Raw genomic sequence first — 23,224 nt, 5'->3', positions numbered from 1 at the left:
CAGCAGTTGCTTAGTGAAGGAAAGAACTTCTGTGTTTCAAGCAAGCGCGTTAAGATTACATCACCCAAATAAATATGCATAAGGCAGGCGGGGACTATGTATTAGGAGGGCGCATTCATGTATTTTTTTACTATATAGAAGTACCTTTTTAGGCTTTGGCGGGTTTTGTGGAGAGCTCCGCCTTGCACCCCGGCGCAGAACAAACGGTGTGCCCTTTCCAAATTAAGCTGCCGCGTGTCCAGAGAGCTCCCGCTCCCCTCGGAGCTCCCGCCCTTCCCCTCCGCGCTCCTCCCTCCCCGCCGCTCGGCGCGGCCGCGCACGCGCCCTCCCCGGCCCTGCCCAACGCCCGCCGAGCGCGGCGGATTCGAACGGCACCGCCCGCGCCGCCCGCTCCCCTCGCCCCGCCGCGCTCCCCTCGCCCCGCCGCGCTCCCCCCGGCCCCGCCGCTCTCCTCCCGGCCCCGCCGCTCCCCTGATCCCTCTCCGGCCCCCGAGAGCGGTGCTGGCGCCGCGGGAATGCTCGCGCTGGGGACCGGGCGCCGTAAGGAGAAAGGGGCGCCGCCGCCGCCGCGTGTGCGGGTGACCTCGGCCGCCCCTCAGGGCGTCCCGTTCCCCGTCAGGAAGCCGGCTTCCCTCAGGTATGGAGCGCCGTAAGAGCGGCGGCTGTCCGACAGCCGAGTTAGCAAAGCGCGGGTAGTTCGGCAGTGTTCTAAGGTAAAAGAGAAGCGAAAGCTTCGTTTCCAGGTGCGAGCCGCCGGAGGGAGCTGTGTAAGCGCTCAGTGCAAGCGGCCACGGTGCTAAATGCGAGGGTTTTGTCTCGTTTTATAACCTTATCAACTATTGTCTATAATAGGGTTAACGATTCTATTACTAAAGACTGTAGTCGATGTATAACGCTCTTTTTGTGCCTCCATACTCTGCTAACACAATTTCTTTTGTTTTTTTTTTTTTTTTTAAACACTAATCACTGATGTAATCTCCTTGAGAGAGACTTAAAGAACTCCTTTGGATAAAGCAGGTACTTCTTGATTATTTCAGTAAATTTCCAACTCCTTGATTAGTGGACACTTCAATATAATAAGGATGTTCCCGGTTTCATGAGGAATTGCTGCACTGATATCACACACACCACTGATCACTGAGTTCAGGGAAATTTATTGTCTGATGTCACTCACTTTGTCCTTCCTCTCCTGCCTTCAGAATTCAGTAAGACAAAGGGGAATTACAATATTTACTGCTCCATTTAAGTTCCCTTTGCTTCTTCGGCAGATCGGGGTCCTTCTGAAAACTTTGCTTTTGTGCACAGTGTTTCAGGTTGGGCCTTTCTTAAATTCCTGCCTTTGTTTTTGTTGCCCTTCAGTGGGATGATGGAGGATACGGAATCCACAGTGATGGAAGATTTCTGCTTACACATCAACACGAAGATTTCAAATATTAAAAAATATTTTAAATTAAGAAAAATAGGTAAATGAGATTAACAGTGGGGTTTGGGTTTGCACCCCACTTCAAGAAAAACACTGAGGGGCTGGAGAACGGAAGGGAGCTGGGGAAGGGTCTGGAGCAGCTTGGGGGGCTCAGCCTGGAGAAAAGGAGGCTCAGGAAGGACCTTCTGGCTCTGCAACTCCCTGACAGGAGCTGGGGAAGGAGGGGATCTTGGGCTCTGCTGCCAGGAAACAAGTGACGGGACAAGGGGAAATGGCCTCAGATTGTGCCAGGGGGGTTTAGGTTGGATCTTGGGAACAACTACTTCATGGAAAGGGTTGTCCAGCCCTGGCACAGGCTGCTCAGGGTGTCCCCATCCCAGGAGGGGGTTAAAAGCCGTGTGGATGTGGCACCTGGGGACACGGGTTAGTGGTGGCCTGGGCAGTGCTGGGGTACAGTTGGACTCCGTGGTCTTAGAGGGCTTTTCCAAACTGAATGATTCCATGAGCTCTGTTGGCTGTGTGGAGTACGACAGCTTGACTTGCTGCTTCTGGGTGGGAGGATATGGCAGCTGGGGAGTGTAGAGTTAGTAGGTAATCACTGCTTGTGGAGGGGAGGGAAACGGGATTTTGTTGGTTTTTTTTTGTTGGAGGTTTTGTGGCTTAACATTCTCTCTTTGACAGGTAAAGAAAAACACCTCAAAGGTCTTCTCCAGAAAATAGGAAAAGATATGATCCTCTTGAATGTTCTCCTGGATAAAATGGAAACTGAAGTTAATCAGCAGGAAAAAATGAAGCATTTGCTACAAGTAATATTTTTTTTTCTTGTTCGTAAAATACTACAAGATTCAAAGAAGTCTTTGATAAGTGTGTAGTTGTTTTTTTACTAGATCCTCAGTGGTATGTTTGGATGCACATTCTTGGAAGAGAAACTGGGGCTTGGAACAGCCTTACTGATGGCTTATTAAGCAGTTCTCCAGCTAAAGAACATTAAAAATTTTGTTTTGCAAGGTTTATACATGGAATCATAGAATCACAGAATGGTTTGGGTTGGAAGAGACCTTAAAGCTTATCTTGTTCCAACCCCCTGCCATGGGCAGGGACACCTTCCACTATCCTGGGTTGCTCCAAGCCCCGTCCATCCTGACCTTGGACACTTCCAGAAGTCCAAGGGCAGCCACAGCTGCTCTAGGCAACCTGTGCCAGGGCCTCCCCACCCTCACAGGGAGGAATTTCTTTCTAGTACTTAACCTAAACCTTCCCCTCCTTCAGTTGGGGGCCATTAGAAGCATGTCTTTATCACTGACCTCAAAACCATGTTTTTATCGTAATAGATACTGTGATCTAAAGAACGGTTCAACTTACACAGCTTTCCAATAGCTACAGAAACTGTTTAATTAGAATATTTATCTATTCTAGTGTGTGGAATGGGTTGTTTGGGGAATGTAGGTGAGTGTGCTGTGGTATCTCTTCGTCACTACCACCACTCCCCTACTCAGACCTTGCTAGTTGTGCATTGTTAAAGATTTGCATTTGCCTGCTCAGATTTCTCAGGCACTTGGAGGGCAAGGACAGACACTCCCCGCTCTGTTTCTCTGAGCTTTACTAGTTCCTGCTGGGAAATGATGGGGTAAAGAGGCAAGATGACAGGGAGGGAGCAAAGGACACCTCTTAATAAAGCTGAAAATTAATTTAGTATTGCCCTGACTTTACTTGCCTGACGTCGGTGGGTTAAGCTCTCTGATGAAGTCTCACATTAATTTCAGGAGCTCCAGCAGGCTGCCGAGAGAGATCTAAAAGAAGCACAGCACCTCCTTGCACACATTCCTCCCCACCTGCCTAAGCCAGCTCAGAAGAGGTATGTGGTACATGAGCATGGAGATGTCAGGCTGCTCCTGGCAGTGTCCAGCTGCAGCACTGTGCAGCTCTGCTCCTTTCACTCTACGTTAACTCTGAAATTTTGGGAGCCAAGGGTGTTGTATCTATCAATTCTGGAGTTTGCTCCTGTCCAGGCTCATGCTACCAGCCTAAAAAATCCAGGTAAAGTCCATAAAATAGCAAGTTTTTCCAATGGAAGCTTCCAGTGGCAGGTGTGGTGCAGTAGAAAGCAAGGGCTTCTATGAATGTAAACACTCCTTGCTTTAAAATCACAAACACACTGATTTTATAACTGTAGTGCCTGTGGATTGAAGGGTGGGTTAGTGATCCCAGTGCTACGTCATTGGAAGTGAAGATCACCCCTGTCCTTCAAAACATAATTTAAAAAGATCCTCTGACTTGATCATCTTTCTGTGGGGCTTTGAATTATAGTCGGGGTTTTTTTGTTCTCCTTTCCCTGCCATGACATCCCCTCCCTTGGAGAGGGCTGTGGCAAGGAGCTGTTCAGAACCAAGTGGCTCAAGTGTGAGAATGGCACACAAGTGTGGGAAACAACAGCTGTTATTCAGAAGGCTTCCAAGACAATTGTAACTCTGACTGAGTTTCTCGGCTCTTTCTCTGGCCTCCTGGAATTGCTTTTTATTTATGAGTAATGTTAGTGTGTGCCAGGTGGGGATCTCTTCCGGAGTCTCAATATCTGGGGATCCCAAGACTTGTTTCCAGCCTTGTCAGAAGGCAGTTCATCAGTCTGTTTGAACTCAGTGCTTCCAGTATGTGCCCTCAATATCTCAGCTTTGTACCTTGGTCTGGTTCCTGATGCCAGACAAGCCTCAGGCTGAAAACATTACAGGTGCATTCCAGCAAAGCAAAAGGTTTAAGTATGTGGAAGTAGGGTTCCAGAAGAGAAAAGTTAGCTGTAATTTTAGTTGGTGCATAGCAACATTCTCATTGGTGTAGGTACTGATTTTATTGAAACTCAGATTAGTCTTAGCTGGTGGAGAGATGACTTTTGCAGGAGCTTCTTCTGATTGCAGCTCTTTGGACATGAGCCCTCAGATTAGGAAACAGTCTCTCAAAATGTGTCTAGAGGCGTCTGGTTCCTTTTCAATTTAAATGTTACTTTTTGTGTGTGTGTGTGAAAGAACTGAAGTCCTTCAGAAATTATTGATGGGGTTCTACCTTCCTTGTCACAACCTGCTTTCTTAATTCAGGAAACCCTTTGTGCTAAGTTTGTGTCAGCTCCTGGAAATTGTTTAGATGCAAATGAGGCTTATTTAGTGATTGTGCCACCTCTCATATCAGAAAGGTTCTTTGGGGTGTTGGTTTCCCTTCCAATATTGTCCTGCTCGTGATCAAGAAGTTAATTGCAATATGACTTTAGCTGGTCCTTCCTGCTCTGGACAGAACCACATATGTAAAGCCAACCAAGCTTTTCTGGTCATTTTCTACAGACTGTGCTCTGCCAGCTCACAACTGCTGTTCCATCAGTGTTAGTTTGTTGTTGATTTCTCCTGGGTAATGACACATTATATGTTAATCCCTCTTGTTAAAACACGCTTTCTCCTTTTGTCCTCACCTTGTCACTTCCTGGTGTTCACCGTGTTGTGCAGTGGAGGGTCAAGGAAGTGCAAGACAGGACATAATTGATCAGAATCCACCATATCACCTCCGATACGTTTTCAGTCCTCTTCCCCAAACCTTCCTCCGCTGACCTCCTCCATTTCTGTTCCCTTATGTCCCCGAATGTGTGGGGATGGGGGTACTAATGGACTGCCGAGTGACTGTCATGGGATAATGCAGAAAGCAGAGCCAGCACTTGAAGGCTGGTGAGACAGGCCCTGAAACCCCCGGGAGAATGAAAACACCCACGCAGATGAATTGAACGATTCATGGCTTTAGCTATTGTTTCCCTCCTGTGTTCTTGGGGTTTTCTTTTCTTGTTTACCAGTGGAATCTCACTGAAATAAAAAGCAAGTTCGATGTCTCTCAAAACCTTTTTATCCCAGGTGTTTACTGAGAGCAGTTTCTCACTATGCCAAGGCCAGATTTTGTAAACAAGCGTCAGTTCTTTGTTCTCATGGTTCAGGTCACGGTGAACTATATCTGTACCACGTCACTGCAGCAATTCAGGGTCAAGGGATTGGGTGGAAACACAAAGCAAAAGCACCTGGGGATGAGGAACCACGTAGAACCATTGTTGCAGTAGGATGGTTGCCAGGAGTGTGGGAGCGTGGGAGGAGTGAAGTTTCAAGATGTGAACTCTCTTCCCTCTGTCCTTGCTTTTATCCTTCCATTCCAAACCCACCTCCAATACCACCCAGAATCCCCCCTGCTTCCCTTCCCTCCTCTTTGTCGACATTCCCTGCTATCTCCAAGGATGCTGGGATTCATGTTGTTGTTGTTGTTGTTCTGACCTAAACAGATGTTTTTCAGATGTTTACATCGGAGGAGGTTTAGCTATCGGTGTCCAGGGTTTCAGAAGGGCTCTGAGTTGTGTCAGGGTGCTGAGCTGCTCCCGTCCCTGTCACCGGCCAGGCTGCTGGGGAGTCCAGCAGGTGGCACTTTTCTTCCCTGGGACGGGGACACTGGGCTTGGGTGTGTCACATCAAGTGACACCTCAAATCCCAGCCCCGGGGTCCACAGATGGGGCCCTGCTGTGCCGTTCGCTGGCTGTGGGGCCCCACATCAAACAAGAATCTCTTGCAGGAAGGTCAGATCAAAGTGGAGGATCAGTTTCTTATGCCAGGTCAGCTCTGTACTGCTTTAGTTAATTTTGTTGCACATCCCAATGATGTCCATATGCTCCAACAGCCAAATGTATCCTCTTTGCTGTCCTCATGCCAAGGAGCCTCTGGGTGGGTGGCTGGGAAATCACTCTGGGTTTGAGGCTCTAAGCTGAGCCTTTAGAGGAAGGGTGAATTTAAAAAAATAATGCTCTAATAACCACTCAAAGCAGGAAATTCTTTGACTTTGGGGATCTTGCCTAAAAAAAAAAAAAAAAAGAAAATACTAAAAAAATCCCGGTCTGCTGGATGTTGTTGAATTTCTTTGCTTCAAAAGATTAATGGATGAGTCAGGCTTTCCAAGATTTGAACTTGTTTCAAAGAGCTCTGAAGTATTTCAAATCTGCAGCTCTGTGCTGTGGTTCATCTGATAAAAAGCCAGGCCTCGTGTTCTGTGAAATGTAATGGTACATTGAATTCTGAGCTGCGCCGTGCTGCGTTTGGACTGCTTCCAACTCACCTGCTAGCAGCCTCTGGAGCAGAGAAACCAAGAGCTGTGATGAAGTCACCTGAAGGATGCAGTTTGAAATGGGAGTGGGCTTGCTGTGTTTGCTTTTGTTTTGTGGAATGTCATTAATTGTGTTCATCCCTCTTAACAGGTGGATTAGGATTTACATCTGTGAGTAAGCAGACTTGATAACGTAGTGGAATTCTCCTCACTACTTATCTGCCATTTATACACTTGATATTCATTCATTTCGCAGCGTCCCTGTGCCAACTGTGAAACACGAAGAACAAATGAAAGTGGCAGAACCTGAACCTGCCAAGAGACCTGAACATGCCAAGAAACCTGAACCTGCCAAGCAACCTGCAAAAGCGAAAAGAGTCATTAAAAACATGGCATTAATAACGGCAGAAGAATTTGCACTTGTTCCTGCGTAAGTAAGCGTGGCTTTCCTTACACCCTGTCATGTCAGTTTGGGTGGCAAACACAGGTTTGGGAAAGTGACCTCCTGCAGAACTGGGACTGACAGAGATGGCTTGAAACTTTAAATATGGCACAGGGTGAAACATCATGGTAATAGCTCCAAATAGTTGAAATGCAGCACTGGCAAACCTGAAAATGAAATTATTAGTGTCTTGCCTTTTATTGGGAAGATCAGAACTAATCAGGTAAACCCCAAACCTCTTACTGCAAAAGTCACTGTAATTGTATGAACAGAAATTTATTGGCTTACAGGTGAATTCTCTTCTTGTTTTGAGAACTGACCAAAAAAAAAAAAAAAAAAAAAAGAGCCATCATCTCATAAGATGAAAGGTTTGTTTACAGCTGGAAGGAAAAAGAATCATAAATGCGGGTTTTATTTGACCCAGGTATTGGTTTCTGGAAACTTCAATTCTTGATTTCAATCTGTTTTCAGACAACAAAGAAAATCAGACTTGTTTCAAGGAAATAACACTTTGCACTGAAATTCTCAGATTCAATAGAAAGCTGTGGGTATTTTTCCCTAACATTGGGACCTGATTAATGGATATCCTTGTCTGAAGTCTGTCACATGGGAGTAACTTTTCTTAAATGGCTTTTTGGGGGCAAGGATAAATATTTCTGCAAAAAAGGAGAAATTTCTCTTGATGCCTAAGGCTAAATTGTTATTGAGGCTCTAGATTCAGTGTGTTCCCTAACAATACCCGTTTCAATATGAAATATGTTTCTGAGTCTGTATTTTACTTGAGGCTTTCCAACAATTTTTCCAATAGCTTTCAAAATTTTCAGGTGAGCCGTGTGTATTTTCTTTTTTATCCTGAATGTTGAGCTGATGATAAAGGACTTCTGGTTACTTCATAAAAGAGCATGCACCTGGTGCTTTTATTCTGCAGATCACCTCTATTATTTTTTGTATTTACTCCCTTAGGTAGTTCTCCCCTGATAAAATAATGGAAGGGTAAAGCTGGAGCATGGGAATCTTTGGTGTTTATCTCTGCTCTGGCAAGAGAAGTAGACACAGACCATTCCAAATAAATATTGTTTTAACTTCCAGTTAAAGCTGTGCTCTTCCACGTCACGAGGCAGGTAGTTGTGGCACTTGGGGGACTTGGGTTAGTGGTGGCCTTGGCAGTGCTGGGGGAAGGGTTGGACTTGATGATCTCAGAGGGCTTTTCCAACCTGCAGGATTCGGTGATCATCCTTGAAAATAGAAGAATTTCCACTGCTGTTCATGGACACAGAGGGTGGGGACAGAGGCCAGATGGAGCCTTTCCTTATCCACTGCAGGTTTACAGAGAGGTTACATCTTAGACTGTGCTGGTGGAGCTCTAGAAATAATTTTATTCAGCTGGGAAAAGCATGTTTGTTCTGTGGAGGAAGATTTACATGAATTTACATAGATCTATTAATCTACCAGTACCACTGTTGCCTGGCAATGTTGTAGTACAAGATTGAGGGAGTACTTGTGATTTCGCGTACTGTTTGATCAAATCTAAGCAGCAGATATTTGTGACCCAAATTTTCTTACACCAAACACGTATTTCCTTGGAAGAGCGAGGATTAGGTTCAGATCCCAGTTCTCCAGGTCAGCACTGGTTCTGACATAGGATCACGGTTGGACTCGATGATCTTAAAAGGTTCTTTCCAACCCAAACAATCGCGCCATTCTATTCTGTGGTCAGAGACTTGCAAATTATCTTACCCTTCAAATCTGTTCCAGAAAGGCATAATTTTTGAGGAAGAGAAAGGAAATTTCACAGTATCCGTCTCAGTTAACGCTGAGTTCAGGGCAAAGGGAAATGCTTTCTATATTCTGTGTCTAAAATTCTTACTCCTTTCTAAAATGTTTACTGCTTAAAATATTTTAGAATCTGCACGTTCATTATGAATCTCGAGCTCCAGAGGATGGTTAACTTGAGGGAATATGTTTCCTTTAGCCTAAGCATTTTTGAGGGAGCAGGTGGTGGCCATTAAGAGGTTTATCTCTTTTAGTGTGCTATATAAGATATACACTGATGCGCTCCTTTTCTCTGAGGAACACACCACTGTGCTTTGGTTTTCATACCTATGGAAAAGAATGTTTCGAAAAAGGGCTTCTGTGGATTAGAAGACGAAATTGGGTCACTTGTTTTTACTGCTTTTGGAATAGTGAAGCGGATTTTAAAGTTATTTTAAATCTGAATTAAACGACTGGATTTGGAACTTCTCGACTTTGTATTTTTATATTAGTGTATGTATGGACTGAAATGAATGTCAGCATTGACAGGTTTTCCACCCATGGTTGGGTAGAAACACGAGGGGTCTGTGGAACAGCTGGAGTTTTTATGATCCTTAGTTATTCACAGAATAAAAATTCCGCTCGGTTTTGAGAGCATTTGATTTCAGACTTGGGTGCCTGAGGGCCTCTTGGAGCCCTCGTTTCTTAGGTTTAGGCAACCCAATCCTGCTTCTCTGTTTCAGCTTCAGGATGGGTTGAGGTGCTCCCTTGGCTTTATTAAGTGTGTTCACTGTGTGTCTGTTGGTAGCGGGAGCACAGGAATTTAAACACGGGTATTCTGCACCTCTGGGCTCGGCCTTCATAGCTCTGCACATTCCCCTGTGTCTGAGGGAGGCAGACAGAGCAATAAAGAGCAGTTAATGCGTACAGGCAAAGCCTTCCTGTGGTTGTAGGCTGTGTTGTTTGTGCTGTGGCTGCGTCTCAGGGGTGGTAGTGCAAAATAGATCGTTTTTACAATTAAAAAATGGCCGCACCTCCAACTTTGGATTAATCTAAGAAGTATCAATGAAGTTGAAAGTCAGCCGCCAGTAACTTCACGGCAACTAAATTTCAGACTTGGTCTGAAATAAGAGCAGTTACTTTGAATTCAGGAGGTTTTACACACCTTGTGTGGACCTGGCAGCAGGGACTGGCTGTTATTGAAGTCTACAGCAAACACTTATTTTTAGTTGGCAGTGGTAAAAAAAGAATCCTGCCCACCTTCTGATTTGGAATATTGAACTTGTAATTGATTAGCCACTTCTGCTTTAAATTCATTCTCTGTATGTTTTCCAAAGGCATTTGGTTTGCTGCAGCAACGGAGTGATGGTCACAGGATAGCGCAGGTTGGCCTGGCTTTTACTGCCATGTTTTTGGGAGGGGTTGTGTTGTTATTTCAGTTTCAAATTTCATTTTTATATAATGGCTTCTCAGTTTGCAGCACTGTTCCTTTTCCTTAAAGGCATGCCTTTATATCTCTAAATACTGAATAGCCTTACTTGCAAATTATCCCAGTGTTCTAGTTTTTTTCCACATGGCTTTGGTTTTATCTTCTGTGCTTCCTGTACCTCCAGGCTGTTATCAACAGATCTTATTCTTCTAGTACTGGTTTTATGAAATGCTCTGAAAGTTCAAAAGTGGATCTTACTGGTGCAGAACACTGTCTGTACAGCTCAGTAGGCTGCACAGTGAAATACAGAAGACAACACAAAACTGGTAATTCTTCAAAAAAACCCACCAAATAAAAGGATGTGAGATCAAACACAGGTTATTTGTGATGATAATATGACCCAAACTGTGCTCTTAGGCAAACATCATGCCATGTTTTCTGCAAAGTTACTTGATTTTTCTGTGTTTGTAGTTTAAGTGGAATGCTATAAAAGCAACCTTTATTCCATTTTGAAAGGCTTTGTACAGCTTAAACACTGGATATATTTCACTTCTTCATTTAGCTTTCTACTATTTCACATTTCTGGTTTAGGATTTGTCATGTCTTTTTTACCTTTAAGATTGTAAAACCATCAAGGAAATGAACAGAATTAACTACTACATTTGTTCATTAACACAAAGCAGGAGAAACTGCCTCTAACTAGGAATGGCTTGTTCAGTTAAGGCTGATGAAAGAGAGAAATAAACAAGGAACTTTGCGACTTTCTGGTTACTGGTTTTTATTTTCCATCTGTAGGTATCTGAAAGGTCGCTTAGGATACAATCAGATTAATGCAGTTATTGAAGAGATCAACAAGGCCGTCGTGGGCAAGTACAAGATCATGCATCGGCCTCTGAAATCTATGACCTTTACTGCCAGAAACCTCTACAGCAGGTTCATAGAAGAAGAAACTAAGGATACAAAAGGTATTTCTCCCCCCCCCTCCCCCTTTTTTAGTACCTAATTAGTAACACTTGGATGCTGCAGCACAAGTATGATAATACTGAACTTTTTTTCCAGTATTTTTGACTAAAGAGTTATCCCATAACTGACTTGGTCCCTTTTTGTGTGTTTTCACTGAAAACACGTCATTTCCATGGTGTGTCGTGGCAGAAACTTCGCGTGCACAAAGATTTAGTTTGGAATCACTACAAGTTCTGGAAACTCCCAGTTTGATAAACAAAACCTATGAACTGTGTTTTCAGTTTTTAAGCTAGGATGGACACGAACTATTAAAAATTTGCTCTGAAGTTGGGAAGTCTGGCTAATCAATCGTGCTGCACTGGCTCTGTGGGAGAGACAGGTCCGTCTGATAATCTTAAGAAGTTTTCTTCTCTTAAAAGCATAGAGGGAGTGAAAATCAATCAAAATACCTTGCCCTCAATTGAAAAGGAAGTTGTACTTGCAGGTTAGCTTTTCCAAAAATATGTGGCACAGCAAATCTCTGATATTAAAATCTCCTTTTTGACATTCCTTTCCTTCTGAGAACAAGTATGTAATAGTTCCTGGAGGGGTGTACTGCACATGCCGAGCTTGGCCATGCCCTCAGAATGCCCTCACGCTTCCAAGTTCAGACATAAAGAGTGGAGCAAACTCTGTTCTGTCTCACGGAAAAAAGAACTTTCTCTGACAACACCTTGGCACCCACCTCCCTGTTTCTGGCCTGGACAGAATGTGAGAACATTCTGCCCTGAGCGCTCACTGTGTACTCAGGAGGCACTTTATGACAAACTGCAACTTGTTCTTGCTTAGATTTTGTTGCTGTTCAAGACTCTCAGTGTTACAGTATGGTGATTACATCACTCGCTTCTGGATTCTAAATGCAGCTTTTCTGTAGGGAAGGAGCTCTGGTCTGATGGACCTGCCTGTCACTTTATTTTGAGGCCTATAGGATAGGCATAGGATCATGGACCAGTTTGGGTTGGAAAGGGCCTTCATGATCATCTCATTCCACCCCCCTGCCACGGGCAGGGACACCTTCCACTAGACCAGGTTGCTCCCAGCCCCGTCCAACCTGGCCTTGGACACTTCCAGGGATCCAGGGGCAGCCACAGCTTCTCTGGCCAACCTGTGCCAGGGCCTGCCCACCCTCACAGACAGCAATGCCTTCCCAATATCCCATCTGTCCCTGCCCTCTGGCAGTGGGAAGCCATTCCCTGTGTCCTGTCCCTCCATCCCTTGTCCCCAGTCCCTCCCCAGCTCTCCTGGAGCCCCTTTAGGCCCTGCAAGGGGCTCTCAGGTCTCCCTGGAGCCTTCTCTTCTCCAGGTGAACCCCCCCAGCTCTCCCAGCCCGGCTCCAGAGCAGAGGGGCTCCAGCCCTGGCAGCATCTCCGTGGCCTCCTCTGGGCTGGCTCCAGCAGCTCCACATCTTTGTTATATTGCAGTCCCAGGGCTGGACACAGGACTCCAGGTGGGGTCTCACCTGTCATGCAGAGGTCAGTGTTTAAAGGACTGTACTGCAATCATACTGAACACATGCAGCTGGGTACCTTCATTGGCTGGCTTCCGATAGGGGCTCCGATGGTTTAGTTTCTCTAGAAATGTTTTGCCTCAGTCTAATAACGGCTTATATTAATCTGGGATTTCTTAAAATACCTTCTTCATCACTCTTAATTTGCAGCATACTTTTGGTTTAACTGTTCCTGTCCTTTGGACTACAGTAAGGGGTTTGAGACCATGGTTATTGAGGACAGGCTAAACATTAGGAAGGAGACCCCCTAGGCCTGGAATGCTGCTCCATGATCCACAGGAGCCTTGACTGCAGTGAAGAACCCTTCCCAGCAACTTGAGAAAGCTACAGCTAGTCAGAAATTTCTGGCAGAAATGTGGGGGTTTTAAATCTGAAAGATTGAGGTGTTTCATTTCTTCTAGCACCTGAGAGACAGTCTTATTTTCCTGTTTATGCTGGACAGTTGGACATTCAGCATCTGATAGAGTGTGTGTGTTTGTGTGGTAGGTTGTTTTGTTTAGGGGTTTTTTTCGTGACTAATCATCCAGAAAGTCTAGAGAAAAGGTCTGGCAGGCTGTCAGACAGTTCTTATCTGGCCAGCACAAAATGATTAAATGTCTTTATCCATTGCATTTTGCAGGATGAGGTTGTGCATTCATTGATTTGTTTGCTTAAATCTCTACTGTGAGTGACCCTCTGCTTAGAATTCCCAGAGTTTCCCAGCCTGGGCTGATTGCCAGCTGACCTGTTCTCTGATTTCAAGATGAGGAAAGATGCTGCCTGGTTTACCAGAGTAACTTGCAGCCAGTAAGGTGATTCAGGTAGTTTAGTTTAGTTGTTTAGTGCGTGGACCAAACCACCACCCTTCATCCAGCTCTGGTTTCTTCATAAAAGGATCCTGCTATGCTGAACATTGCTGCCCTGAATTCTGGGCAAATATAAGAAGAAATCTTACCAAAATTCAGGACATTCTGGTGTTCCCCTGATAGACTGACCAGTGTGCAGGTTATCCCTGGGCTCCTAACACTTTGGGTTTAATGCCCTGTTACTGGAACTTGTAAGTGGTCTCCATCCAATGGTACTTGTATTTTAAGCAGTTATGCAGGTTTTCTTCTTTTCCTGGTAAACAAACTTCACACTTCTTGTCTGCATGGGAGTTCAGTGGTGTTACAAGCTCTGAGATTCCAGCATAGTTTCCTGTTTGGGAGAGATCTAGATTTTGACAGCTGTTGTCTCTGGAAGATTCTACTTTCTATTAGACAAGTGTCACCAGCTCTCAAAGTGGACCAGTCTGTGAGAAAACACGACCCGTTATTCTTCCGCTCTGGATAAGGATATTTTGGGGAGCATTATGCTTATAAATACTCTGTGACCTTAGTCCTTCACTGGCAGCTTCAGCTTTCCAGCTTGCATCAGCTATATTCTCTCCAGTTAAACTCTAAGGACCCTCTAATAACTTTAATAGAGCATCTCTTCTTTCTGGTGTCTTAGGTGTCACAGCCTCTGCCTTAAAGGATAAATTGAGGAGGGAGAAAGCTATCTTATTTTTCCAAGCTAAAACACCCCTACTCTTGTGTGTTCCTTCTCATTAGACTTGGAAGTGCTTCCTTCTACCTCCCCTCTTAAAGCTAATTGGACATTTCTTTGTACCTCAATTAGCACATCCCTGGTTTCAGACTGCTTTTCTTTCTTACAGTTTTGTGGAGATACGTGGTCAAAACCTTGTGCCATGTTGCAGGAAGCATTAAATATTCAGTCTTTTTACCTGTAATTATCTCCTATCTGAGCAGTGGGTAAAGACTGAGTATGAAATCACAGCCATGGAATATACTTAGATAATACACACGCTTAGAATCGTGGAGTCATTTAGGTTGGAACAGGCCTCTAAAAGATCACAAATTCCAACCACCAACCCAGCACCATCTTCACCACTAAAACACGTCCTCAGGTGCCACGTCCTCACATTTTCTGAACACTTCCAGGGATGATGACTCCACCACTGCCCTGGGCAGCCTGAATTGCAATGAGAATTTCCTTATGGAATTAGTTAATCAGCTACAAGATGACGTGAGCCGCCAGCTCTGTCTGATGCAGGACCTTCCTGTGCCATTTTCTTAGAGACACAGGGAGGATGCTGCTACAATTGGTTGGTCTTTCTCTTGCATTTCCTTAAGTAATGATGAATTACTCTTTTCCAAATCGGATGGAAGTCGAGGGAATGGTGGGCTGCGTAGCTCTGACGTATGCAGGGCTCTGTCCTCCTCTTTGGAAAGAGCCAATTCCAGAACTTGAGTTCCTGCTGGGAGACAGAGCTCACTGAGTGGGGCCTGAGGATAATGCAGGGTGTCTGAACCTCATGGGAGGGCTGGTAATTCTCTTTCTGATGGCGAATTTATAAAGCAGAACGAAGTTCCTAAGGTAGCGTGAGGCCTTCCTGCTGTTGATTGTAGCTTTTCCATCAGCGTGTGGAATTGTTAGGAAAAGGTGGTGGTGTCACTCGCGAAACGTTAAGTGTGTCCTGTCCTTTCTCTGGCAAAACCATCATTTGTTTTCCAGGTGAATTCTTTATTGTGGATGCTGATATCAAGGCGTTCACCCAGCTGACGTTGGACAAGCGCTTCCACAACATCCTGAGCATCCTGAGGCACTGCCACAGGCTGAGAGAAGTCCGTAGCGGAAAACTGGTCCACTACATCATCTGCTAACTCTTCCCATGGTCTGCCTGCCCAAAAGAGAGACCTTCTGTATTTGTGCACCCCTCTCCAGCTCTCTTATTTTCTGAAAGCCAGGAGCGAGGAAAGGGGGGCAGTATCAAATGGCCTCGAGGTATTTGAGATTTGTTTTGAAAAGTTATGGGAAACTGCTTTCTTTTGGTAAGTTTCAAATTCGAACCATAAAGCAAACTGTTTACAGACAGCTTTAATCACATTTTCATGTCAGAACATGAAAGTTAAGTTCTCTGTATATTAATAATTTTCCTTTTGTGCTTATGACTTGGAGATTGTATTAAAGACTCTGGAGCTACTCAAAGGAAGCATTTGTTGTGGTTTTTTTTTTTTTTTTCTTTTAATGCCTCTAACCAATTTCCAGATTTCCTTTTTTTAATATTTCTTATTATTATTCTAATTGTATGCTTTGGAGTTTTTTTGCGTCAGCAGGTTGACTTTTCTTCCTGTGCCATTTACTTTGTGACTGTGTAGCTTTAACTTTGAAAGTTGTGGGGAAGAAGCAAGAAGAGCCTCGGCTGGGCCCAGAGGAACCACGTCCAAGTGAAAAGTGAGCCCTTTCCTTTGTAAGGAGAGGTCCCATGTGTGGAACACTTATGGCAGCCTTGAAAAGGAGCTTGATGATGGGCAAACAAGGCTGGGAGACAGGCATCTGATGTTTTGATTAGAAGTATGATTGGGGAAGATGATCAAGGCCATGTTGGACAGGGCTTGGAGCAACCTGGTCTAGTGGAAGATGTCCCTGCCCATGGCAGGGGCTGAAATGAGGTGGGCTTTAAGGTCCCTTCCAACACAAACCATTCTGGGATCCTGTGAGACCTGTCCTTAATGATTAAAACTCGCTGTTCTCAAAACATTTGAATTTCCTTGCTGAATCAAGATGAAATCATATAATGGTGTTCACCACAATCCAATGGGTGTTTCCTGCTGACAGTGGTTTTTTTATACTTAGGTGGAGGCTGGGATCCTTGGGATTGCTTTTTCCTTCTGTTGGATATTAAAAATCAAAAACCTGGTGATATACAACATAACCTTGGCTTTGCCTGTTCACTGTAAAGTCCTGAGAGTTTCATCAGAAGTTTTTTTTCTGTTCAGGTATCACTGAACAGTTTGGGGTTTTTTATTTTTATTTTCTTAGTGCTTGTTTTGGTCTGGGTCAGTTTGATTGCTGCGTGACTTTTTTTTTACCTCCTCCTTCTGTTTTGTGGTGGGGATTGCAGTTTGTGCTTAATTAGATGTTGTTTAACAGCTTTCAGTCTGTTACTATGGAGTTTTTTAATTTTCTAAACTATTTTCCCTCGGGCATATTCTCGCAAATGTGCTCGTTGTTTTAATTCCCTGTCCTAACAGAACGTTTTCTCTTGTTTTCTTTTGTTTCACTTCTCCCGAGGAGGTCTGCCCATGGGTTGTGGTCACTCACTGTGCCTTTCCACCTTTCTTCCTCCGAAAGTCCGTGCTGACTTTTGAGCTGGGAAAGCCATTCCCAGCCGTCCCAGGGGCTCAGTGAGCTCCTGTCTCTTCTCTTGAGTGAGTTTTTTGGTGTTCCCAAAGCGTTTTGGGGAGAGAACTCCGTGAGTTGCCTCAAAATACGGCTGTTTTCTGCTGTACTTTTACTTATTTCTCTCTGGCCAGTGCTCCCTGTGTCATTCACCAGCAGGCAGTGGGCAGTGAACACCAGTAGGTGTTTGAGGCAGCCCTGCCAGATGGTTTAACGTGGTATTCCTCCCAAATACAGCAGCTTCCCAGCACTGGCTCGTGCTCTGCCAACCAGCTTTGCTGCCATTTCAGCCTCTGGAAACGAGATAGAGCTGAGGAAACACAAACTTGATTGCCTGATGTACAAGGAAGGAATTGTCTTCCCACAGCCTTAATCTGTTTCCTCGGGACACAGCTCAGTTCTTGGCCTCATCCCTGTGAAGAACAGGAGACATGGTTGATGAATATGTATCTGGTGAGCAAGGTTACCTCCTGGCCTGGTCTAGGTGAAACAGGGAGCCCAGTGTCGGCAGTGATTTGATGTGGTGAACGTCTTGGGCAGAGATGAAAGAGGCGTCTGTTAAATCTGGCCTTGTTGGTCCAAAATCAAACTGACTCCTCTTGCCTTGTGCACGGCGTGTGGGTTGTGGAGTGGGAGAGATGCTGTTTGACAGCGAGACAGCAACGTTGCTCAAGCCTGGCAGGAGCAGGACTGATGAGCCACGGGACTGTGCTGTCTGGGAGAGGAAAGGCCTCACACATCCCAGGGGACCTGGGTTTTGTGCCTCTGAAAAGTTGTGTCAAAACCAAGCTGCTTTCTTAAAATCCTCTTTGTTCCTGTTGCTTTGCTGTTTTGTTGGTTAAAAATAATTTTAAGAAAAAAAAAAAAGGCATTTCTTCTTTCTCCTTAATTCTTCTTTTGAAGGGGAACTAATGGAAATAATTATCTGTTGAAATCAATGCTCAGAGCGCTGGCACCCCTGAGTATTTAGCGCTGCATGTTGTTTCAGGCGGCAGTGATTTCCATCTGTGAGAGCACATGTTCCCTTTCATAGTAGCCATGAGGAGGAAGAGAAAAGGAGCATTTCCTGTCATTCACAGGTCTTTGCTTACAGGGAGCTAATACTGAGCAGAGTAACTGAGTAAAGGAACTGGGTGGTAAAGAAAGTAATTGATGTCGAGGTCCTTGACAGGGGAGCCTCCCAGCTGAGAAAGGTTTCTCTCCCCTACGTGATTTTATCAGATGACCATCTGAATTGTTCTCTTAATTTAAAAATCTTAAAGCCTTTTTTCCTAGGATGGTGCTTGCTATGCCTCATGGGACTGAGTAATCCAGACAAAACCACAGGGATTGCAGTCACAGGTCTGCTTGCCTTCCCGAGCCTGTGAAATTTGGAGTCTTTGTGTGTCACAGACAAGATGATATATATTTAAGCAGCTTAATATCCTCATAATTAGCTTTAAATGCTAACCCTTTTCCATGGCAAAGCACAGAAACAATGGTGCTTGCTAATTAAATGGTTGATTTTTTAATTTTTTTTTTTCTGTCACACAGAATTTTCTGGGAATTGGGATGCAATTAAAATGCAGAAAAACTTGTTTAAGCAGAACAGCTTTAAAAATGGTTGGGTTTGTGTATAGGCAGAGGCAATTAAGTATTTTATATGTAAAGACAGAAACGTGGAACAAGTTTATCCCTACATGTGTTGCTTTCAAAGCTGAATAAAACTCAGTATTTTGCAAAGCTTTAGTTGAAACCAGATAATTGTATTTGCACTTTGATGTATCAGGTCGTAGCCTCACCTTCCTCAGATGGAGAACTGCACCAGAAAACTGGTTTTCCCATTTCCTCAATTCTCCATGGATTTACTCAACGCAGATAAACCAGTGGAATATCACAGGGTGGAATAGCAACACAATGGCTTTAATTTTTTTGCTATCCCAGTTCAGTAGTGCATCTTATTTAATTGATGTGAGATTAATAAGTGATGATGAGTCCAGGCCTTTATGTCACTTTGTGAACTGAAGCTGCTTGGGCTCTCCTGGCTTTAATTTAAGGCTGTTTCATGATCAGTGTAACTTCTGTGGATTGGTCCATTCCGCGGTTTGCCTTTTTTCCTTTGTTACTTTCCTTTTTCCCAGATTTCAGGGCGAATTTGTTCCCACCTACCTCTCTGTGCTGGCCAGCCTCAACTCACTCAGCCCTGCTGATGCAGCTTCTCCTGCCCTGTGCTGAGCGGCAGCGTTTCAATTATGAGCTAATGTTTTACGTTTGGCATTTATGCAGCAGCTGAGAAACCTAAATAATTTAATTTCCCTGTGGCCCAAGCAGGCCAGGAGTTGGATGAGCTTCTTCACGGACATGAGCCGTGCTGGCTTGAAGGATTTTCTGGCATAGTAGTCCCTACCTGTGGGCTCATTCCTCGATAGAAACTGCCCCACTAATCATCAATAATTCAGCTGTGGCTCAGCACATCAGATTAACCTTTGGGAATGCTCTGGGGTTGCTGCTCCCTGCAACCTTTGCTTTTAAAGCAGCAAAATTATTCGTTCAGAGGATAACCTTGCTTCTGGAAGGCTCATTTTGGGGTGGTGGCAGTGACTCAACGTGGCTTGGTTGTTGTGCAAGTCTGAGATTTATTCAAATGTTTGATTTAATAATCCATATTTCCCTCTTTGTTTTAATAGTCTGGGGGTTTTTTGTGATGCCTTCAGCCATGTCACAGCTGCGTGGGAATGTCAGGAATACTGACAGGGTTGCTACAATACACACTATGGCAGCATAAGGGTGTTAAATCCCTGTCTAGTTACTCATGGGTGATATCTGGGTGTCCCTTTCTTCTCAGTTACAGCTGGATGTGATGGATTATCCACAGGTTCAAGGTGCTGTGTTGGTGAATTTTGTTAAAATCCAATTTCCAGACATCCCTGCTTCATGCATCTAAATGCTGCCTCCCCTTCTCCTTGTGCCAGTCCTGGGGTGATGACAGGCAGAGATATCCACGGAAGCAGAAACTGGGGAAGGTTGGGAATGGGCTGGCTGGCAGTGGTAGGTCATAGGAGACCTGATGGTCACAGCAGAGCGCAGGTTAAAGTAGCAATCCATTCTTGAAGCTATTGCAAAGTAAGCCAATAAATACATATAAAACCTGAGTTTACCAAGTTCTTATGTTAGAAATGGAAAGCAGTCAGTCTACCTACCAACCACAGGCGTGGACTCAGCTTGGAGCCTTTCTCTGTGAGGTCCTGGTTGCCTGTTAGGGCTGATTAAAGAGAAGCCAGAAGCTGGAAGTGAGGATGACTATGAAGGTGTGATGAAAGGGAATTTGGGTTACTTAATGTAGAAAGAGATGTGGAACCTTTAACAGTGGGTTCAAGTTATTCCTCGTGGAGCTTGAGGGTGATAAAACATGGGAGTGATGCACAACCACTGGAGTGGGCTGTGCTCGAGCCTGGAGCAAGACCTCAAAGAAGTCATCACCCATCCTCTCAGACATGTGATCTCAGAGTCTGCTAGTTCAGGCTGATTGTTCCTTGAATGGGCTTGTTCCTCCTTTGTAGTGGCAGCAGCATTCTGGACGTCCTGCCCTTCCCTCTGCCAGATCTCGGGAATAATTGCGAAGGGAGAGAAGGACCCATTAACCTTCACCGTCTGTCTCCTCTCGGTGTGATCCAGTTGGTGTTTGCCTTGATGGTGATAATTACACAGAAGTATGTAATTGCAAGACAAATGTTTAATTAAGAGCAGGTTTGTTGCTTGTCTCTTGTCTGCTTCCATCTGGGAAGAGTGTGGTTGTGCCGGTCTTCTTGGCAGCCTGGATCGGACGGGGCCTGACTGCACCCTTGCAGAAGAGTCAGGAGATAAATGCAGCTAAAAGACTAATGGGACCCTTCATTCCCTGCTGATACCATGAGAGCTTCTAACTTCTAAGTAATACTTTGCCCAAAGCTCACACTTTTTGGTGACACCCACTGTGGATAAGCCAGGTTTATTTTATTAAAATACATAATTTTGGGGTGGTGTGTCCTGACGGGTCAGGTGCCTTGAAAAGAAAACTGCTCTTCTGGATGATGTAGTTATCTGCCTCCAGATGAACTTAAATCAAAATGACATTTTCTAGCTCTTCAGCAATGCCCAGTAATGTATTCCTGCAATATCCTAGGAGTCAGAAAGCTTTTAAACCCAAAAAACCTTAGGTTGCAAAGGCTCCATGTTTAAGCATGTCTGAATAAATTGGTTGTAAATTCTCAGCCTGTGCTGCCTCTTGGGAAGACTCATCAAGGTGAAGGTGGCCCTGTAACCTGACTGCACAGGGAATTGGCATTAAAATATTCCTCTTCTCATTGCTGTCAAGTGCAGGGGGTGTTGGGGGCAGAGCTGCCTCCCTGCCTTTCAGTAACAGCAGCGAGCATCAGCTGCTGAAATAATTTAAATATCTTTTCCCTCTGGGAAATCACATTGATCTTAATAGGGTTTTTTAATTAAATAATATGCTGACTGTTACAAGCTGGGAATGTGTTGATTTTTTTGTGTGTTTATTATTTGCAGCAGCGTTTCCTTCTGGTTGTCACTGGGTTTGCTTAAGGAGGGAAAGGCTCAGGATTGCTTCCCACTGGGAAACAGCCCCAGGACCTGCCCACAGGCTGCAGCCAGGAGGATGGGATGTGGGAATATGTGTATGAGCAGCTGGAGAAGTGTTAACCCTGCAGTGAATTGCTGGAAGGTCTTGCCACAGGATACGTCCCAAACCCAGTGCCAGCGCTCTCCTGGTGAACCAGCTCCACTGAGCTCCTCACTTCTCCCCTCCAGGCAACTGGGAAATTAGGAAATGGCTGGAGTTTCACCGTTCCTTTCCCCTGCTGATAATGAAGTGGGTAATTAGGCAGAACAGCAGCGATTTCACTGATTCTTTGGAAGCTGATGAACACGAAAACCGGCCTGTTTCGCCCCGCGCTGGTGAATCCCAGCTGTGAACCGCCCCCACGCTCCATGGGCAGGGCTGAACGCTGGTGCTGTGGGGCAGAGGCTGGGAGGTGCCATGGCAACATCTCAGGCAGGAGCTGGTTGGGTATGAATGCACATGCACGTGCCAATTAAAATTTAAACAGCCTCCCATGCGAGGAGTGAGCCCGTGCCGCGGGACCCCGGGTGTATGAATAAAATATGAGTGCTGAAGGGATGTCTGTGCTGGTGGGCACCCGGCTCTGAGGCTCCTCCATCCCTGCCTGGCTCCCTGGCTGCTTGTCCTTCCCTCCTTGGGATGGGTTTGGAGGTTTTGAGATGCTCTGGCTGCTGCATCACCCGTGACGTGCTCATGGGGCTTCTACCTGCCTTGGGATGAGCTGAGCTCTCTGTCAAGTGCCTGCATGAGACCCTCGGCATTTCCCACCCCTGAATTGCCACAATGGACTTGAAGTTATCAATATTTTTGTGCTGCAACATGAACCAGGAGGGGTTGTCTTGTGTTTATGCCTTGATGATAGTGTCTGGAGTGGTTCCTAAGCGTGGCTTACTAGTATTATCCCAACTGTACAGAAGAAAGATGAGTTGCCAGGGCATTGAAGTGCTTCCCATGGCCACACTGCAAGCTGATGGTTAAGACTGCAGCACAAAATGCTTCATCCCTGGCTTCCATCTTCCCGTGCTCCCCCGAGCTTTCACCTGGCAAACCTCTTTCCAAGGAGGGATGCTTTTTGTTCCTTGACTTGTCAAGCTCCACATTAAAACCCCCCAGCTTCACCTCTGCCCCTTCAACTTAGGAAGTCCTCATGTTTCAGCCTTAACAGAAGGAAAACCTACCCCAATATCCAGCTTAAAACCAGCCATGGGTGAGAAAAACCTCTTGTCCTTGTGCCTGGCCTTGGAGGCTCCTTAGTGCGAGCTCAGGCCCCACATTTCTCCCTGTTCTCCAAGCCAGCCCTGCTCTCCTTCTTTGCCTTGTCTCCTCAGCCAGGGATGCTGCTGCCAGAAATGGTCAGGAATCTGCCTTCCCACTCTGCTCCGTGGGATTTGGTGGCCCCATTTGTAGGACCAAGCATTACAAACCCGACTCATCATGAAGGGCACCAGGCTGAAAGTGAATCTTTCACCAGCATTGTTCGGTTACCAGTGGTGTGGTTTGCATTAATTCTGGTCCTTATCCGAGCACACAGGATGTGCATTTCCTGTGATTCTGGGGTTTTCTCTGTGTTTGGACAGTTTTCCTGGTGATGGTTCACTGGGGCTCTGAGGTGCTCGTGCCCAGAAGTGGGCAAGAAATGGAAAACAGGGAAAAAGTGAGAAATTTCACTATCTCTGTGACTCCCTGCCTCCACATCCCGTGCAGATGCTGCTGCGGGGGCTCTTCCCCATGTGTAGCCACGTCTGTGTTTCTCCCACCTG

The 23,224-nt window shown here is 45.3% G+C and overlaps 1 protein-coding gene across 1 annotated transcript; it reads left to right on the top strand.

The window, feature by feature from the left end:
• Positions 1–518: 518 nt before the first annotated feature.
• Positions 519–15,655, top strand: SKA1 (spindle and kinetochore associated complex subunit 1). The gene is made up of 7 exons (XM_050329148.1): positions 519–637; positions 1,360–1,463; positions 2,105–2,229; positions 3,187–3,278; positions 6,786–6,959; positions 10,948–11,117; positions 15,197–15,655. The coding sequence occupies exons 2-7, from the start codon at positions 1,364–1,366 to the stop codon at positions 15,343–15,345; spliced, it is 810 nt and encodes a 269-aa protein (XP_050185105.1). The 5' UTR covers positions 519–637; positions 1,360–1,363; the 3' UTR covers positions 15,346–15,655.
• Positions 15,656–23,224: the final 7,569 nt, after the last annotated feature.

The sequence above is a fragment of the Myiozetetes cayanensis genome, unplaced genomic scaffold (assembly GCF_022539395.1).
Source record: "Myiozetetes cayanensis isolate MyiCay16 unplaced genomic scaffold, myiCay2020 scf4, whole genome shotgun sequence".
Lineage (NCBI taxonomy): Eukaryota > Metazoa > Chordata > Aves > Passeriformes > Tyrannidae > Myiozetetes > Myiozetetes cayanensis.
This window is presented reverse-complemented; position numbering and strand designations above follow the sequence as displayed.

Excerpts from the sequence above, each read along its gene's own strand:
- SKA1 (XM_050329148.1), top strand. The coding sequence starts at position 1,364 with ATGATGGAGGATACGGAATCCACAGTGATGGAAGATTTCTGCTTACAC. Across the intron at positions 1,464-2,104 it reads TTTTAAATTAAGAAAAATAG|GTAAAGAAAAACACCTCAAA; the intron begins GTAAATGAGATT and ends TCTCTTTGACAG. Across the intron at positions 11,118-15,196 it reads AGAAACTAAGGATACAAAAG|GTGAATTCTTTATTGTGGAT; the intron begins GTATTTCTCCCC and ends TTTGTTTTCCAG.